Source organism: Ctenopharyngodon idella, chromosome 12 (genome assembly GCF_019924925.1).
Source record: "Ctenopharyngodon idella isolate HZGC_01 chromosome 12, HZGC01, whole genome shotgun sequence".
Taxonomy (NCBI): domain Eukaryota; kingdom Metazoa; phylum Chordata; class Actinopteri; order Cypriniformes; family Xenocyprididae; genus Ctenopharyngodon; species Ctenopharyngodon idella.
The window spans coordinates 29,252,218-29,271,643 of record NC_067231.1 but is presented as its reverse complement, the minus strand read 5'-3'; the positions used below and the strand labels follow the sequence as shown (position 1 = coordinate 29,271,643).

General features: G+C 35.9%; 1 protein-coding gene and 1 long non-coding RNA gene across 5 annotated transcripts; one reads left to right on the top strand and one right to left on the bottom strand.

The window, feature by feature from the left end:
• Nucleotides 1-597: 597 nt before the first annotated feature.
• Nucleotides 598-15,689, top strand: LOC127524174 (uncharacterized). 3 transcript variants are annotated; one of them, XR_007933016.1, is made up of 5 exons: nucleotides 598-1,414; nucleotides 6,927-7,010; nucleotides 10,311-10,435; nucleotides 10,639-10,676; nucleotides 15,529-15,689. It is a non-coding gene; the product is annotated as an uncharacterized LOC127524174 (long non-coding RNA). The 3 variants fall into 3 exon arrangements; XR_007933015.1 differs by lacking the exon at nucleotides 15,529-15,689 and adding an exon at nucleotides 12,855-13,001; XR_007933014.1 differs by lacking the exon at nucleotides 15,529-15,689 and having other exon boundaries at nucleotides 601-1,414; nucleotides 10,639-10,766.
• LOC127524173 (kelch-like protein 10) lies at nucleotides 6,498-14,387 on the bottom strand. 2 transcript variants are annotated; one of them, XM_051915577.1, is made up of 8 exons: nucleotides 13,456-14,387; nucleotides 12,814-13,306; nucleotides 11,132-11,551; nucleotides 10,691-10,888; nucleotides 10,309-10,458; nucleotides 7,294-7,410; nucleotides 6,903-6,994; nucleotides 6,498-6,787 (listed from the first exon to the last, which is right to left on the bottom strand). In XM_051915577.1, exons 1-8 carry the CDS (start codon nucleotides 13,602-13,604, stop codon nucleotides 6,655-6,657), a joined length of 1,752 nt encoding a protein of 583 aa, XP_051771537.1. In that variant the 5' UTR covers nucleotides 13,605-14,387; the 3' UTR covers nucleotides 6,498-6,654. The 2 variants fall into 2 exon arrangements, with proteins under 2 accessions (XP_051771537.1, XP_051771538.1); XM_051915578.1 differs by having other exon boundaries at nucleotides 12,814-13,577.
• Nucleotides 15,690-19,426: the final 3,737 nt, after the last annotated feature.

Below are 19,426 nucleotides of genomic sequence, written 5' to 3'. Positions count from 1 at the left end.
TAAAGCAATCTGAGGCTACTAATCACTAATAAAATGGCCACTTAGATTTGTGACAAAAATCAATAAACCACCGCATGCTCCGGTTCAACTTGAATCGCTAACATTAACTATAACATTCTCAGTTTCAGCCAACCCTGAAAAATCATGCTTTCCAAGCATCAGACATCCAGATAAACCAAAGAATTATTTATATTGACACAAGGCAACACAAGAGTCATTTCCCCTACTTTGAAACAAGCCCTGCAGAAAATGATTACAGTGTAATAGAAAGTGAGTTCAATCAACCAGATTACTAGAAACCAGAGCACTGGAAAGACTAAATGGTCCAGTAATGGCCCATGAACCCACAAGCGGGCCAGCCGCTCCGACAAAATTAACTCCTCCAGTGGGGCTTTCGACACACATCACACAGCAGAAACACTCTCCTAAAAATCACCTAAGCTGTGTACGATGATGACACAAATACTGAAATAATTATTGCACAGGTCTGCCATAAGTTATAAAATATTTATAACTGTTCTAGTTAAAAGAAAGGAAAGGCAAGGCAAATATTTACACTCCTCTTATAGCTTCTCTAGCAACCTGGCAGGTCACACTGCGTACTGTCATTTCCTTCCCTTAGTTGATTGAAACATAGTATTTCTTTCTTCTCCCAGGATGTGAACAATGTTCTCAGGCTAAACTTAATGCCCTCAATAAAATATAACTTCATATTTCAGAATGAAATTAAAAATTCATGTCCATTCCTTCATAAGAACTGTCAAATGTGTCGAGCTGCTCTAATATTAAAATGGCTCTTGTTTCTTTCTCATTCCCGCAGCTGTAGGGGAACTTCTCAAACGTGGCTCCCCAAAATGCTCATCAGTCAAGCTCAAGCTGATATATTAATGCAGACTCCTGTGGATTTGATTCAGCATAACAAGTAGTTATAGGCCTATATCATAGCACTCACACAATTTGGCAATCAATTCTGAGCTTTATATAACACAAAGAAATATATTACAGGCCTACAGTCAGATGATACCTTGTCTCATTCCTACTGTTTGTCTTTCTCTTACCATACATCTCATTCTCATCAATATCCATGAGAGTGAAAATTATAGCCTTGCACTCGACGACTGTCCTGAGAGAAATGAATTGATAAACAGATAGAGCTGCTTCATCTCTTGTTTAAAGGGTAAGTGCCACTTAGACAGGCAATGCAAAAGCATTAATGCAAAATTCTCCCTCCCACCTTCCCATTCTCCGCAGTCGTCGTTGTCCTCTTAGAACTCAACAAGTTTCAGAAAACAAAAGATGCCACATAAAACTGAAGAGGAGGGAGGAAAATAAAACAAACTCAGACCACGTGCAAGTGAAAAAAATGACGAGAGAGTCAACGACAGACGTATGAAGATGGCTGAGATGAATAGAGGTAAGGATTCGTGTATTCGAGATTAGTTTGGCCTGACATCGGACTACTAGCCCGCAGGCGACCAATTACATTCCACATTGCTGGAAAGGCAATGTTTCACGGAGCCATACATTATTTATTAGTCCTAATACTCAATGTACCTTTTTCGTGTGAGAAACAGCACTGCATTTCTTTCTTTCACTACCCTTTATTGCTATTGAGTCACTCGGAATTCTCTTTTACAACAGAATATTCTATCAAGTTCTCAAAACTGGTGTCATTGAGTATTTTAAGTCCGTGCTGTGATTCATAATTTATGATCTTCCGATATTAAACTGTTAATTCACAGTGAATGAATACTTTATCGGAGTGCTTCGACAGTGGAAAATATTTTAGTCTGTTTTAACAAAATATTCTGATTCACTGACAGAGACTAGTTTTGACTCGTTGGTATGATCTGGAACTGGGTATTACTTACAATAAATCATTTGCGCCATCTATTGGCTGCCATTGGAACTGCTTTGAGTTTGTGCGTAATTTGGGCGATTATACCTAGGTCTTAAAATTATTTAAAATACACTGGCGGTCAAAAGTGTGGAATAATTAAGATAATGTTTTTGAACAACGTCTCTTATGTTCAACAAGGCTGCATTTATTTGATCAAAAATACAGTAAAACCGTAATATAGTGAAATATTATTGCAATTTAAAACAACTGTTTGCTATTTTAATGTATTTTAAAATATATTAATGTGATTGCAAAGCTGAATTTTCAGCACTCATTACTTCCGTCTTTAGTTTCAAAGAATCCTAAACCAAACATAGCACATTTTCTACAAAAATATTAAGCAAAACATATTTTTTCAACACTGATAATAATAAGAGCCATTATTAATAGTTGGGCACTAATAATGATTGATAATAATTGAGCACCAAATCAGCATGTATATAATGATTTCTGAAGAATCATGGCACTGAAGACTTGCTGAAAATTCAGCTTTGTCATCACAGGTATAAATTACATTTTAAAATATATTAAAATAGAAAACAGTTATTTTAAATTGTAAAAATATTTTACAATATTACTGTTTACTGTATTTTATTCAAATAAATTCAGCCTTGGTTAGCAGAACGAGACTTCTTATAAAACCATTAAATTATAATAGTTTTTAGGAACAAGCAAACATTTTTTTTTTTTTTTTTAATCTAATGATCTTTTAGCAAATTTATAATATGTTTTTCATGCACTAATATGTTAGGGTTATCACGCATTATTCAGTATCGATTTTGTTTAGTAAATTGTGTACTTCAGCAACTCCTGCCCCTGTTTTGTCTTGTTTTAATGGCTTGTGTACCTATTGTGCAGAATCGTGAATTATAACTTGCACAAAAACAAAGCTAACACAAAGATAAATATAAAACATCTAGAGCTTTGGAAGCAGATGGAACAGTGATTAGGAAGCATATATTTATCAAAAAGCTCATATTCACAGACAAACTAATTAGGCATAATTAATGTTGAATGGTACTGCAGGGGTTTTCAATCTTTTAGATGCCAAAGACCCCAAATATGATCATCCTCATGTAAGGGACCCCCATCCTAAAATGTAAAATGCATGTAGTTTCTTGTATAAAGCCTCAATTTATTAAAATATTATTTAGAAAATATGTAGTTTCTATTAAGTTACATTATTATGTCTTTTTACTACTCATTATTGGGTAGACCGAGTACAGTAGAAACACATTTTGCTTTTTACATTACCACACAAAAAATAGTATTTAAAAACATGTAATTTATGTTTCTTTTAATTGTCTACTAAATAAATTACAATTAATAATACCTATAAATAGTTAATATTTTCCACAGTTAGGTCATAAAGACAAAAAGTACTTGTTCCAATTGTACCCACACTGTCAGAAAAAAGGTACGGTGCTTGTCACTGGGGCAGTACCCTAAGGTAAAAAGGTACTAATATGCACTTTTGAAGTTTTAATATGTACCTTTAAGGTACTAATATGCACCATTTAGGGGTAAGAAGGTACAAAGATGTTCCTTTTCACTTTTGTACCTTAGGGTACTGCCCCAGTGACAAGCACTGTACCTTTTTTTCTGACAGTGATGTCAGATACAGTTGAATTGCTAAACTTTAATGCTCAGTATAGCCTAACCAACTAAAAAAAATGATTTAAGATCTTCATTTTATTCCTGTTCTTAACTGTTAATTTGCTGTTCAATAGCAGAACGTCTAAGAGGTAAATAGCCCTGTTCATACCTGAGTACGAGTTAGTTGATAAATGAGTAAATACACAGAGAATACAATCAACAGAACAAATAACAGGTGCAAGACTAATTAGAAACTATAGTAACAAACAATAAACTAGAGCTCAGGCAAAACAGTGTCAGAAAACTAAATTAAACAGCATGATCGTGACATGGTTTTTAATTGCTCAATATTTTTGTACTTTAAAATGGTTGTTAAACGTTTTACAGATTAACTATTCCTAATGTGAACTCTTAATCTTAAATGATCAGTGAATTGTGCACTTGTAGCCACCATCATTTCATCCCAATTGTCTAGGCCTCGACAGCATCCGAGACAATAGGATTCTACAGCAGATACAGTTGATAGTGTGTTTCAACTGTACCCTGCTGCACATTTCTCTAAATTACACAATAACACCAAAGTGACCGAAGTTATGAAGTGTCAATTTTTAGAGGACAGGCTAAAAATCACAATCATCAAAGTTCACTTTTCAAGTCTTAAAAGTACAAGAAGCTATTCAGTGTTGAAGGGATTTGCATGGTAAAGTGAAACTCGTACCCCTAAAAATAGACTTTGTTTGATATATTCAGATAAGAGAACTTAAGAAAACACTGCTATGTGGAACAAAAATCACGGGTCAGGTGTGATGCACACACAAGTTACTTAACATGTTTTAACACAGTCTACCATACTGTACTAATTAATTATTTATTAGGGCCCAAGCGACGTCACCAAAACAATGCAATGCACTGCATCTCGAACACTAGATAGCGCTAAACAGCCTTTTACAGCCAAGTATGGGACTTTATATTTTTCTTATATTTAGGAAGGAAGATATTAAATATATTTGGTTTGAAAAATTGGGTCACATGGAAGTATAAATATTATAATCTGTAGGCTAATTATGATGGATTTGGTGCTTCTGCAGATATCTGTATTCATGTCTTGTTGAATATTTTGCTAATATTACAACCCGAATTCCGGAAAAGTTGGGACGTTTTTTAAATTTGAATAAAATGAAAACTAAAAGACTTTCAAATTACATGAGCCAATATTTTATTCACAATAGAACATAGATAACATAACACATGTTTAAACTGAGAAATTTTACACTTTTATACACTAAATGAGCTCATTTCAAATTTGATGCCTGCTACAGGTCTCAAAAAAGTTGGCACGGGGGCATGTTTACCATGGTGTAGCATCTCCTCTTCTTTTCAAAACAGTTTGAAGGCGTCTGGGCATCGAGGTTTTGAGTTTTTGGAGTTTTGGTGTTGGAATTTGGTCCCATTCTTGCCTGATATAGGTTTCCAGCTGCTGAAGAGTTTGTGGTCGTCTTTCGTTTAATAATGCGCCAAATGTTCTCTATGGGTGAAAGATCTGGACTGCAGGTAGGCCAATTCAGCACCCACACTCTTCTATGAAGAGGCCACGCTGTTGTAATAGCTGCAGTATGTGGTTTTGCATTGTCCTGCTGAAATACACAAGGCCTTCCCTGAAATAGACGTCGTCTGGAAACCTTTATATACCTTTCAGCATTCATAGTGCCTTCCAAAACATGCAAGCTGTCCATACCGTATGCACTTATGCACCCCCATACCATCAGAGATGCTGGCTTTTGAACTGAACGCTGATAACACACTGGAAGGTCTCCTTTCTCTTTAGCCCGGAGGACACGGCGTCCGTGATTTCCAACAAGAATGTCAAATTTGGACTTGTCTGACCATAGAACACTTTTCCATTTTGAAACAGTTCCTTTTAAATTCACTTCTGGACCATGTTCATATATGGATTCCTTTATGCATGATAAAGCTTTAGTTGGCATCTGCAGATGGCACGGCGGATTGTGTTTACCGACAGTGGTTTCTGGAAGTATTCCTGGGCCCATTTAGTAATGTCATTGTCCCTTACGCACAGAGATTTCTCCAGTTTCTCTGAATCTTTTGATGATGTTATGCACTGTAGATGATGAGATTTGCAAAGCCTTTGCAATTTGACATTGAGGAACATTGTTTTCCACAATCTTTTTATGCACTCTTTCACAGCTCTGCCCGTCTTTACTTCTGAGAGACTCTGCCTCCCTTTTATAGCTAATCATGTTACAGACCTGATATCAATTAACTTAATTAGTTGCTAGATGCTCTCCCAGCTGAATCTTTTCAAAATTTCTTGCTTTTTTAGCCATTTGTTGCCCCCATGCCAACTTTTTTGAGACCTGTAGCAGGCATCAAATTTGAAATTAGCTCATTTAGTGGATAAAAGTGTAAAATTTCTCAGTTTAAACATTTGTTATATATGTTCTATTGTGAATAAGATATTGGCTCATGTGATTTGAAAGTCGTTTAGTTTTCATTTTATTCAAATTTAAAAAACGTCCCAACTTTTCCAGAATTCGGGTTGTAGGTAGGCTATTCGTTTAGAATTATTTTACAGATAAATAGGCTAGTAATTGTTCATAATGAGAATGTATATATGATTGTGTGCTTGTGTGTATGTATAACAATAATAATTATTATTATTTTCAGAAGTCAATAATGACACTGCAAAAATGATTGTAGGCTCAACTGTTTAATGTAACACAAAAGTTATATTTTCATGTGTAGATTATGCCTAAAAACACCACATAATCAATGCTTCTCACAGAGTTTAGCAAAGACTGTTTATGAGTTAAATCAATCATACACAATCTATAATCATAAAACGGACCAAGACACATTCACCGGCCACCCTGAAAGAAGCCAGTAAATGACAGTAATTAATATAAAGTTTAATAAAGTAATAAATAGTTTACTCAGTAAACAGAATTCTCAATATTAGATATTGGTTTGCTGAGCTGCAGAGATCCCTTGCGAGGTTTGAACCTACAATCTTTTTAATGAACAACACTACACCTGAGAGGAAGTTTAACAATTAGATTACAGCCTCTTTTTTGAATGCATTTATTCAGGAAACATGACACTCCATTTGTAATCAGACTGTCAGATCTGCTAGAAGGAGATCATTCACTGTCAGACTCGTCTTGTGTCTGTACGGCGTCTCGTGGGGCAGCATACTGTGCCATGTTAGGCAATCCTGAGGCTACACAACAACTCAGAGCACTGCGGTAAATGGTCATTTCATTTGCATCAAACCTGTGCAGGAAACAGATGCAGTGAATGCAATGAAATATATCCTACATAATACTTACAGACTTATATCTAATGCAGTCTGAAATGATCTGTGAGATTTAGTGTTTGTGGAAGTTACCATTCATCTGTCTTCTCATCATAGCACTCTACATCACAGGTGGTGCCAAGTCCATTAAAGCCTCCGACAGCAAACAACTGACCATCAACTACCTGGATTTTGAGGAAGGTAAAAGGAAAATAAATAATGTTTAACTTTACATGAATAAGTCTTAGTAAGATGCAACACTTCAATTAAACATGGTAGATTTTTTTGACTATTGGAATTAGGTAGATGTTTTCTTAATCAAACACATTGATCTTTGAAGATTTCTACAAATTAAGGGTGCAGCTTTCCACTTTTTGTCAATATGGGACCAGATTTTTTCCTTCATATTCATTTTCATAAAATCATTATTGTAATGTCATTTCATTATTTCACCAGATACAAATATTAATTGTCCACACTTCACCTCAATGCCAAAGTTGCTGCGTGGGTTGTACATTGATGCAACATCACGCCAGATGTTAGTCAGCGGGTTGTAGGCCTCCACACTCCGCAAACGACTGGCGCCATCGTAACCACCAACCTTTAAATAAATAAAACATTTTATTTATGTATTTTGTGCATTTGTCTGCACATCCATGCACGCTATTTACGTATATGCGCAACCTTTAAACTGTGATTGTTCCATATTTCTGTATTTGTGTCAGGGTTATCATAAACTAAATCCATAAAAAAAAACATTCAGTTAATTAAAATAGAAAAAACTTTAACTGAAGTAAAATAAATTATTAAAATATTTAAAAAAAAACTTGTTTATTTTAAACTTATATTTTTTTAATCAATAAAAACTAGGCATATTTAAAATAAATAAATAAATAAAAATGACAAAACAAAGTTTAAAAATATATATAATTTGTTTATTAAAAACTACATACTTTGACAAAAATGACAAAAACATAAAATTACATTAATAAAATATTATTTAAAATATAATTAAAATAAAATTAAAATAAAAAAATATAAAAAACTAATAAAAAATATTATATATATATATATATATATTAGAGATGCACCGATACATAATTTCTCCACCGATACCTTATTCAGAGTGATATCTGCTGATACCAGTAACGATACAGATAGTTTGGGGGTTCTGCCTTTTATACCCTCTTTTAAATTAATGATAATTTCATTATAATTAATAATTATTCATTATATTTTTAATTATTATATTTTGAAAAAAAAAATGCAAGTCAAGTCAAGTCAAGGGGGTTATAGGTACCAAGCTCCTGCGGCTGCGGAGCTTGGTACACCTTTGAACCATGGCCCAGGTCCTCCAGTGCACCTGGACCCCACGCTCCAAGGCTCAGGTCCTCCCATGCTCCATGGCCCAGATCTTCCTACACTCCATGGTTCAGGTCCTCCCATGCTCCATGGCCCAGGTATTCCTACGCTCCATGGTCCAGGTCCTCCCACGCTTCAAGGCTCAGGTCCTCTCACGCTCCATGGCCCAGGTCCTCCCACGCTCCACGGCCCAGGTCCTCCCACGCTCCACGGCCCAGGTCCTCCCACGCTCCACGGCCCAGGTCCTCCCATGCTCCACGGCCCAAGCCCGTCTCTGCCACGCCCAGGTCTTCCCATGCCCCACGGCCCAGGCCCACCACTGCCATGCCCAGGTCCTCCGATTTCCCCTGCACGGGCCTGGCCCACCATCCCTCCCTCCAAGACCATCCTCCTGGACTTTAGTTTTTTGTTTCATGTTGGGCGTCAGGAGCCGCCCTTAGAGTGGGGGATTCTGTCATGTCTTGTTTTGGTATTGTTTCATGTTCACGTGTTTTGGTTTATTTTACTGTTTTGCTATGTTTGTTTTCCTTGTTTTTGCCATGTGCTCTCGTCATGTGATTTCCCATTGCCCTCATGTGTTCATGTCATGTGCTTCCCCTGTTTCATGTGTCATGTTCTCATTAGTTGTCATTGTCTTGTGATTTCTGTTCTGTCCTGTCATTGGTCCTTTGTCTTCATTGTTCACAGGTGTTCCTCATTTGTCATTAGTCTCTTTGTATAAATAGCCCTCATGTTCCATTGTTACCTGGTCTAGCTTTGTTTGTATGTAACCCGTTGTTGGTGAGTGTCAAGTCAAGTCAAGTCAAGTCAAGTCAAGTCAAGTCAAGTCAAGTCAATGGATTTTGGGACCCTCGGCCCCACAGCACCGCACCTTGATAGCTCGTTGCAACATGACACTGACGGGGGTCTATCCTATGCCATGGCCATGAGTGGAATAGAGGCAGCTTTATAATATCTTATTATTAATAGCTGTATCAATATTACCATTATTAATACTATTATTATTATTATTATCACTGCCATTGCAACTACTACTATTATCATTACTATTAATGGCTGTATCAATATTACCATTATTAATATTATTATCATTATTGCTATTACTGTTATCTTTATTTTTCCTCTTCCTGATCCTTTAACCTCCCCCTCATTCCGGATGAAATGAGTATATTTCTTAATATTTATCATTACTACTACTGCTAATACTATTATTACTATTTGTCATTTCTTATTAATTGGATTTATCATTATTATTATTATTATTATTATTATTATTTATTATTAATACTGTTGCTATTGTCACCTTCCTCATTTTTTGCGTGTGATACTATTATTATCTTCATCATTGTTTCCTCCTTTTTGATATATATTTTTTCTTAATTCTGGTTATGTCTGTTGTACTTTCCTACATGCTCCTTTATTCATATATTTCCACTCCCACACACACACACACACACACACACACACACACACACACACATACCCAAATCATACTGGCGGTTATGTATGTTTTGTTGGTCTTTGTATTTTGCATTTAATTTCTTTTCTGTAAATATTGTAATTATCTGTTTGCATAATAAAAAAAAAAAAAAAAAAAAAAAGTCAAGTCAAGTCAAGTCAAGTCAAGTGTTTGTATTTTGGATTATTGTTAATAAACTGCACTTGGGTTCTACCTACGCTCGCCTCCAGTGGACTCCCTTATGTTACAGTTATTCTCTCCATTTCATCAACTTGTTTCAGAGTAACTGGTATCAGTTATAAACATTACTCAAATTAATACTAACACATTAACTAAATTCTGAAGATTAAATTAATATTTCTTAACTTTCTGAACATTATTAATTCACATAATTACTATTAATATTGAACATCAAACTGGTTTCTTAGCATTTTCTTTACACACAGCACAAATTCAGTGCATTTTCCTGCCCTCTTTTGATTGACAGGATATATCGGCCCTGACTATCAGCTGTTTTTAAACTCTCATCTGATAGCCGATAGTGTGAAAATTTGCTTTTATCGGCTGATACCGGTGTATATATATTGGTGCATCTTTAAAATATATATATATTAAAATATAAAAACTATAATAGTATGCCAATGATACATAACACTGATATGTTTGTTAAATACTCACAGCATACACTAGATCTCCATAAGCGATCACACCAACACCACTGCGACGGCTTTTCATGGGAGCGATGAGAGTCCACTGGTCTGTTTCAGGGTTATAGCTCTCAGCGGAAAAGAGACACACAATCCCGGTAAAACCACCACAGACATAAACCTGACAAACACACACAAACATAACATGCATGATGTTTGTGCACAATCATTACAGATTGTTCAGAAAAAAAACGTTTACAACACTCAGTATATTTTATATGATATTCCTTTTTTCTTATTTACACTATTGGCATGCTATAGTCCACCATATCTCCATTTCACCTCTCCTTCTGCTTTACAGGAATTAAGAGTCTCCAGCAGAAGAGTATGTAGTCATGGGTGAGTGTTCTTACCCTGCCCTGCAGTGAGGTGGCGCTGGCGTCACTCCTCCGTTCATTCATGGGTGCTATCAGTGTCCACTGATTGGTGTTTGGATCATAACGCTCTGCTGTTTTAAGTCGTTGATATCTATCAAAACCACCAATTGCATAAATGAGCCCGTCCAGAACAGCCACACTAACATAGCATCGGCGTTCATACATGGGGGCCACCTGAAACATATCAGATACATCAGTGTCCAAACACACATCAGTAGACCATTGCATTGGTTCTGTCCTATCAGTTGGAAACATTACAATGGTATTAACATGTTTTAATAGTACTTGGAGTACCATTATTCAGTACTACTGTCCATGACCATATCAAAGTAAAATCTGATACCACAACTGTACCACAGTACTTTTTTGTAAAGGAAGCGGAATTAAAGTTACATGTTGACCTACAACATTACTCACCTCATGAAAAGTGTGAGTGATGAGATTACATTTCCTCACGCTGTTGAAATACTCCACACCATCATAACCACCAACACAGTAAACAAACTCATCCAGGACTGCTGTACCATGATAGGCTCTAGGATGCTCATCGTCTTGAGTTACACTGACCCAGCGGTCTGCCTTCACATCATATGCCTCAATCACATTGGTGGGATTGCCGGCACTCCATCCTCCGATGGCCAATAGAATCGCTGAGGGCAGACGTGGGCGTGTCAGTTGATGTATGAGCTCTTGGTTGGTGGGTTCATCCATGCTGAGGTCAAACATAGTCTTCATTGCATTGATAATAACAGGCTTGCAGGCTTCATTCTCCATCACCAGTGCATTGCACTTCACATTATTGATGAAGTAGTCTGATGGTATCAAGCCCAATCGAACCTGAAGCACAGTTAAGGGAGATTTTAGACTTTCAGAGCTGCTAGACTGTTGCAAGGCTGTTGCTAAGCAGTTGTATGGTGTTCAAAGTTCAAAAATTTCTTAAGATGTTAAGTCTTGTGTTCTGTAAAATGTATTAAAATTAAAGGATTAGTTCACTTTTAAATGAAAATTATCCCAAGCTTTACTCACCCTCAAGCCATCCTAGGTGTATATGACTTTCTTCTTTCTGATGAACACAATCAGAGTTATATTAATAAATATCCTGACACGTCCAAGCTATAAGTTATAAAGTAAAATATCAGACTGCCTTCCATATTCAACTTATGAAAAAAGCTTTTTTCGTAAGTTAAATACAGAAGGCGTAGGACGTAGCGTAAGGCGTTTCGAACTGCGAGAGGCGTTAAACTTTCTTCATAAGTTGAATACGGAAGGCACTCTGGCGGAAGCTACATATTTTACTTTATAACTTGTTAAATATGGATATTCTTGAGCTTCATATTCATTGTTTCCCCGTTCACCGCCATTATAAAGCTTGGATGCGTCAGGATATTTATTAATGTTTCTCCGATTGTGTTCATCAGAAAGAAGAAAGTCAAATACATCTAGGATGGCTTGAGGGTGAATAAATCTTGTGGTAATTTTTATTTTAAAGTAAACTAATCCTTTAAAGTGAGTTTATGCTTAAAAAAAAAAAAAAAAAAAAAAAAATATATCTGTCAGAAGACAGAAGAAAAGTAAACTTGTTTGCTTTTTGAATTAAGAATATTTTCTTACACCATGCCAGGATTATTGTAGTTAAACTAAAACTAACCCTAAAATAAAATAAATTTTAACTGAAATAAAATGTTAAAAAACTTAAACTAATTGTCAAGACACTGTTTCTCATTTTCATTTAGTCTAATGTATACTAAAATAAGAAACTGAAACTGAAATAAAATTAAATACAAATTGTAGATACATTTAAAAACAAAACAAAATGGTAACACTTTAGTATGGGGAACAATTCTCACTTTTAACTGGTTACTTATTAGCTTACTAACTATTAATAAGCAGTAAATTAAGAGTTTATTGAGGCAAAAGTTGTAGTTAATAGTGAATATGTGTTTCCCATACCAAAGTGATACCAAATTAATATAAACGACAAAACGACAAAACAAAATTGCTACAATTTTAACTAAAATTAAAATTATAGCCGAAAATGTATCTTGATTGAAGAGTTATTTGATATTTGTAATGGAAAACAAGACAAAACTCTGTTTTACCTTTGGCAGAAGCACAGCAATGTGTTTCTTCCTGTTTTCAGGTTCATAATAAATCCACTGGAGGACTGCTTCAAAAACCACCTTCTCCTGTTTGACATTCAGCTCATCCTTATCAATGATTTCTTCTAGTTGTTTCAGCGAGAGCTCCAGGAACTCCTCAGGTACGAGCAGAACCTCCTCAAAGTTCTGCAGGATGTAGCGCATTGCTTTATGGTGGAGCTTTGAGCAGGAATAAAAGTCCTCGGTAAACCTGTAGATGCCAGTCCAGTTCTCTGAGGATAAATATTCCTCCAGGAACTGACAGCAGGCATCTACAAGACCTGACACCAAAAACTGATCAGCCGCCACCAAGAGCTCTAACACATTGTCTTCTGTAATGTGCGCAGATCCTGTGTACGTGTATTGAATAATCTGAGACAGGGATTCTTGGGACATTCCTGGAATTTCATAAAAATGTTTTTCTGTGCTGCTCCAGTTGTTGGAGAAAAGAGCCCTGTGAACAAAATTCATTTTCATGCATTTATATATTTGGACCGCTTAGGCAATTTCAACAATATGATGTTAGCAGTGGAAATTATGTATGTAATTATTATTATTTCTAAGTAATTTGCACACAATTGCAGTTCAAATGCTTCTCCTTACCTAAAGTAAGGGCTGAAGGCAGACAAGATGATCTTGTGCGCTCGAAATTCGGTGTCGTTTGCCCTGATGACCACGTCGGTGTGTTCACCCAGTGAACGTGCTTCATCAAACAAATTAAAGGCTGTGGCACTTATGTTAGTGTACTCCATGTTCTGTCTGATGTTGGTCTTTAAATATATTTAGTCTTCTCACCTCAAAACTCTGATCAAAGTAATCTCAGGTTTGTGTCTTTGTGGAGACCCAATGCTCAGCAGAGTTCTAGAATGTCTTTGTGACATCATAGTTGCAGAGCTTGAATATCAGTCTGTGTCTTGGCCACATAATTATCATGGAGTTTTGTTTTATCAATTCTTTTTGCATGAAACATCTTCACAGTCGCAAAGAAATTCATCTAATAAATTATTTTATTGGTTAGTGACCTATAAAGCATGGGATAATTATTCATTTGAATATGCAGTCACCATTTTGATTGCACAAAACACAATTTTTGACAGCAGGACAGAGTTTTCTTGCATAGTGTGACCCCAAACAAGTTTAACAGAGGCCTGTATGAAGAGGTCACACAAGGTCACGCATAAATAATCAGAACTTGAATTTTCAATCAATATAGGGCATGCTGTAGTCCAGATTAAAATGTAAAAATGTTTAAGTTTGAAAATAAATAGTTTTTAATTATTTAGGTACTTAGTGCTGAGATGAACACCTTTGCAAATACAAAAATCTGAATGGCTGTTTAAAACATTCAAATACTGTTCAGAACAGAAAGTAGCAACTGCTCTGTTTACGGGGTTACCGGGGTAACGGCTGCATTTCTGCTGTTATTTCTGCTGTGCCATTTTTAATTCAGCATGTCTCCTTTACTCATTTTGAAGGAAGGAAAAATACAGTGAGTCACCTAAAATGGTTTGGATGTTTTTTTACTGTATGAAACAGAGGAGATTAGATATCACCAGAGTGAATCTGAAGGATATTACAGCTATTATGTGTGAAATATAGGGGGTTAACAGATTTCGGTGACCTTTAAAACAGCCTTGTTATAGCCATTCTGTGTGAAATTGTCATTATTAGGGCCCGAGCATGTTTTTGGCATGTTTTTTCCACTATTATTAAGGCCCAAGCCCTAAGGCGAAGGGCCCTATTGTTTTCCTTAGGTTATTTTTTTATTTTTATTTTTTCAAACTTTCAGGCACTTTTAGGGCCCTTAACATGCTCAAAAACTCTTGAAACTTTGCACACACACTGGAATCATCAGCCATCAGGGTTGTATTTATAGGGCACCCTATTCATCTACAGTAACCAAACTTCATAGTTATAGATCTCATTGTGCAAGTCATACGCCAGCCCAACAGGAAATTGGCTATTATATATACTTCTCCTAGGGGATTCATCCGATCGCAAGCAAACTCAGTCAGCATGAAGTCAACACATTGAGGATGCTAAATTGCAAATGGATAATGTATATCTCAAATGGTGTTGCCATGGTGAGGGATAAATTAATGACAAAAAGGGAAACAGTCTCATATCTTCTAAACAATATATTATACACCATTTATTTCTATATAAAATAATACAAATATTCTAAATAAACATTTTATTTTACTTTTTCAATTAAAGCAGCATGTGTAAGTTAAAATATGCAGATTAGTGCTATCTGGTTGAAAGAAATCAAATTTAATATTTAGTGTAACCACTAGATGGCAGCATAGGTATTTTTAACAAGGTTGAGCAAATTCTTTTTGCTGAAAACATAATGTTGAGACTGATAACAAAATTGTTCAGACATAATCCTTTTATCAGGGATTGCATTTGGATATATATTTAGACATAATCAAAAACAACTTTCTGTCACAGTTTAGATTTTTTTTTTGTTTAAAATGTGTCATGGTTTGCAGGTCTGTGTGTTCATCTTGCTTGTCTTGTGTTTTCTGTCACCTGTTGGTGACTCACGTTGCTGGGGCAACGCTCTCAGCTTTCAGCACACCTGAAGCTCATCAGTTCTGCCTTTATGTGGTGTATTTGCTCTTGTCTTTTGTCAGATCATTGGTGCTCATGCCTGCTGTTTTTCCTGTCCAGTTTTGTTCCAGTTCCCTGTGCCGTTTGTTTCGTTCCTGATATTGTTTAAATTGTCTCTGCTTCACTTCACTGGATTTCTCATTGGACTGTCAGCAGATGACGCTCAGCCCGTTGTAGTCTCCTCGCTTCCAAGGCCTGCCATTCACCATCTTCTAGCGAGGACTCTGACCATCTTGCTTAAATATTTCTCTGTTTCTAAATAAACTGACTTCTCTGCATTTGCTGCTGGAGTTATTTTTTTCTGACAAAATGTTTTCTGACAAAATTTTCTGGCTTAAAGGTGCAGTATGTAGGATTTCTGTCCGCTAGAGGTCGCTAGAGGCCTATTCAAAACAAAGGCGTAGCTTGATGATGGCAGGTTTGAGCGCGGAATCTTGGGACATGTGGTCTTCACCTCAACGGACGGTGCAAAAGAATAGGGATAGGACTCGGGAAGAAATCATGTTCATGGATGCAATTATTAACTTTATTGTAGTATGAAGCAGAGCAGGACCGAGTGTTGTGGGAGCTGAACGAGGCCGCTGGAGCAATTGTGCAACACATGCATCACGAGCAGCAGAACTTTTATTATGCTGCAGTCGCCGGCGCTGCTTCCGCTTTTCCGGTCATGAGTATGAGGTAACGCAGCTCTGTTTATCATATTAGATACATTTGAGAGTGTTGAAAATGATGTTATAACGTTACTCTGTAGGTTCGCTCGGTGGCTGCTGTGAGACACTTGTTTGAGACACACTGCAGTAAGATCGATTTTAGAATATCATATTAAATGCTGGATGGCTTGTGTCGATAAATGGCATGCAATTCATTTGAAAGCGTATTGTATGATGGAGAAAATTCTTTATTACTGTTACTAAAAATAAAGCTGCATCTGATTATGCTATGTTAGCTACGTCACAAAACAGTTTCTCTGAGGCATGGTAAAGCATGGTACTCGCAAAAAATCAAGAAAATTACATTTAAACAATAAGACTAAACGTGTTGAGCTATATAACAATAATTTGTTTTCTGTCTATAAATATATCAAAACAGTTGTTCCCTTGTCTATTAAAACGTGTAATATATTAAAGCGTCTTTGGTGTTTCCATGGTTTCTACAAAATAAAACTGGAAACCAAGGCAGACCGAGGGTTAACGTGGGCTTGACGCAATTGACAGGCGACCCCTCACACGTCCCCGAGCCTTGGTTAAAATTGCAATTTTCTCACGTTTTACAAATAGTTGTAAACATTTGGGATAAAATATATAACACTGGCCTAGTGGTTTTTGGATATTTTACTGCAAAAATATTACATATTGCACCTTTAACTGCCTGGTAAACCGTTTACAACTGATCCTTAGATCCCTGTGTGTTTGTGTGAGTCTATTTCACACTCTTGATGGTTTAGAGTTTAACCCTTTCATTGCTGTGTAGTTTTGTCTGCATTACAGGATAAGAAATCTCTCAGTCTTATTTTTCTGTTTGAATGACAAAAATAATGGCATAGAACGGTTCATTTATAGTGCACTTAAAACATAATTTTATTTAATTAGTTTAATATTTAGGTTAATAAAAATTTTAAAAGAATTTAAGATGAATACATCTGGACTTACAAAATGTTCTTACTGGTTTACAATTTAACCCTTTCATTGCTGTCTGCATTACAGGATAAGAAATATCTTAGGCCTTATCTTTTAATATCAGTTTGAATAACCAAATAAAGGCATATAACCAGTTCATTTGTAGTGCCCTGACAATATAGTTCTATATAATTAGTATATTTATTAGGTTAATAAAAATATAAAATGATCTTCACATAAATGCTTCTAGAAGTACAACCTTTTAAGATGCAATTGATAAATTTACTTGATTTATCATTACTTGATTTACAATTACTTGAAACTGACCTATGACATCCTGTCACATGCAGTTTTTCTAAATTTAAATGATCTCATGGATGTGGCTGTTGTGGTTCACGATCATAGTGGCACAAGCTGGCTGCAGTAATTGTGGTGTATTCAAATGACATTTACCCACTTTAAATGCATATTGCCCGTTGTGCACAGTTGCCCTGAAGCTACCGGGGTGGTGGTGGCGCCGGGGCTTGGGCCTGTCATCGCTGCTTGCAGCTATATTTTATTTATTATAATCAAATTTTTATTTATTCACTCATTTATATATCTTAATCTAATTTTTAATTTTAATCTTATTTTTTATTATTTATTTATTTTACTTTTTCTTTTCTTTTTTACACTGTTTTTGTCTAAACTTTTCTATGGACTCCCTAAAACTCCCTTGCAGGCCCCCCGGACCCCTGTTTGAAAACCCCGATGAGAACCTGTCATCCGCACTGAAGTACTTCAACTATCCACAAGAGGGAGATACAATACAATTTTTATCGCTCTTATTGCAGTTAGTACGGTTTCAAAGATCATTGTGCATGAGATCTAGTGGAGGATCTCCAAAACCTCCTTATAAAAAAAAGTTAGTTAAATAATTTTGAGTTTTTTCCTCTGCACATATCTGCAATTCTAGATAATTTCTTAGCTATATATAGTAAGCCTGAAGAAACCTACAGTCTTATTACAGACTCAAAATCTGACAAGTTCTTCTGACTCCTCAGGAACAGGTGTTGTGACCCTAAGCTCTGTAATCACTGGTCAGAGTCATGTAAATATTTATCATTTTAAATGTTGTTATATACTTTCTTTTTAATTGTGCAAAACGCTTAATGCTGAAAAAAAGACTCAGTGTACCTTTAAATGAATGACACAGTGACCCAGTCAGTTGAAATATTATCATCATTAAACCCAAAAAGCTTCTTATTAGTCCAGTAAGAAGCAGTAGGCTCCCACCACATTCTAGTGATTCAGATAGGTTTACATTTCTGTATGAAAACCCATTCAGTAATTACAACATCATTGCATCTGGATATTTACAGCTAGGAATAGGATTTTTATCATTAAATCTAAATACCTAAATGTCTTCATGAAAATGCATTTAAATTATGAAGCTTTAAGTATGAACTACACAATTATTGTGACATGAATCAGTAAACTCCTAGTTTTGAATGATATGCAACAAATAGTTTTAAGCAATGGGAACAATCGTAAAATCTCAGTAATTAATTGCTAAATAAGCTAGAATCAGTTTTTTTCTGGTAGCCTATTTTTTCTCTTCATTTTCCCCCAAGATATTTTTTAAACACAATAATATCAAATGTAAACAGTCTAAAAAATATATAAATATTATGACATGAAAATCTGCACAGGCACTGATGTCAAAGCGAATGGGCGCGTCTGCACCACACCGTTTTATTGGTGCGCGCCCACGTGCGCGCCCACACAAATCCATATACACCGAGCAGAGAGACGCACACACTCGCTCACAAGGTATGAGGTAATTGTTTGGTCACGTGACTCCTGCAGTAGCTGTCAAAAGTGATACAGCAGCGCATCCTTGACCAGCCTGCCCGCTTCCAGCTGATTGGACTGCGATCAGGTGTTAGGGATCATCTAGAAAGTGCAGAAACGAAAAATATGACTTGCTTGTGATAGCAACAACGTATAAACTTATAAAGAAGAATACCAACTGCTAGCTAATAAAAATCCGTTTTACCAAATGAAAGCAAGTTATAGGCCTAGTGAAGTCCATGTTTCTTTAAAGATTGTAAATTTCTGTCATTATAAATACACTGTTAAAACATTACGCAGCAAACAGCTGTCATGTTTTTACAGCAGTGAATAAAAGCAGTTTATTTCATATTTAGCCTAAATCACAATAATTTAACCTTTAAATCGTTTTGATCATGAGGGATACAGACAAATGAGACTGAGAGGATAGGGGAGTGACAGTGAGTGAAATGGCCTAAAAAGTATTAAGAAGTGAGTCCGTACAAATAGGCCTACTGTATTACTGCAAA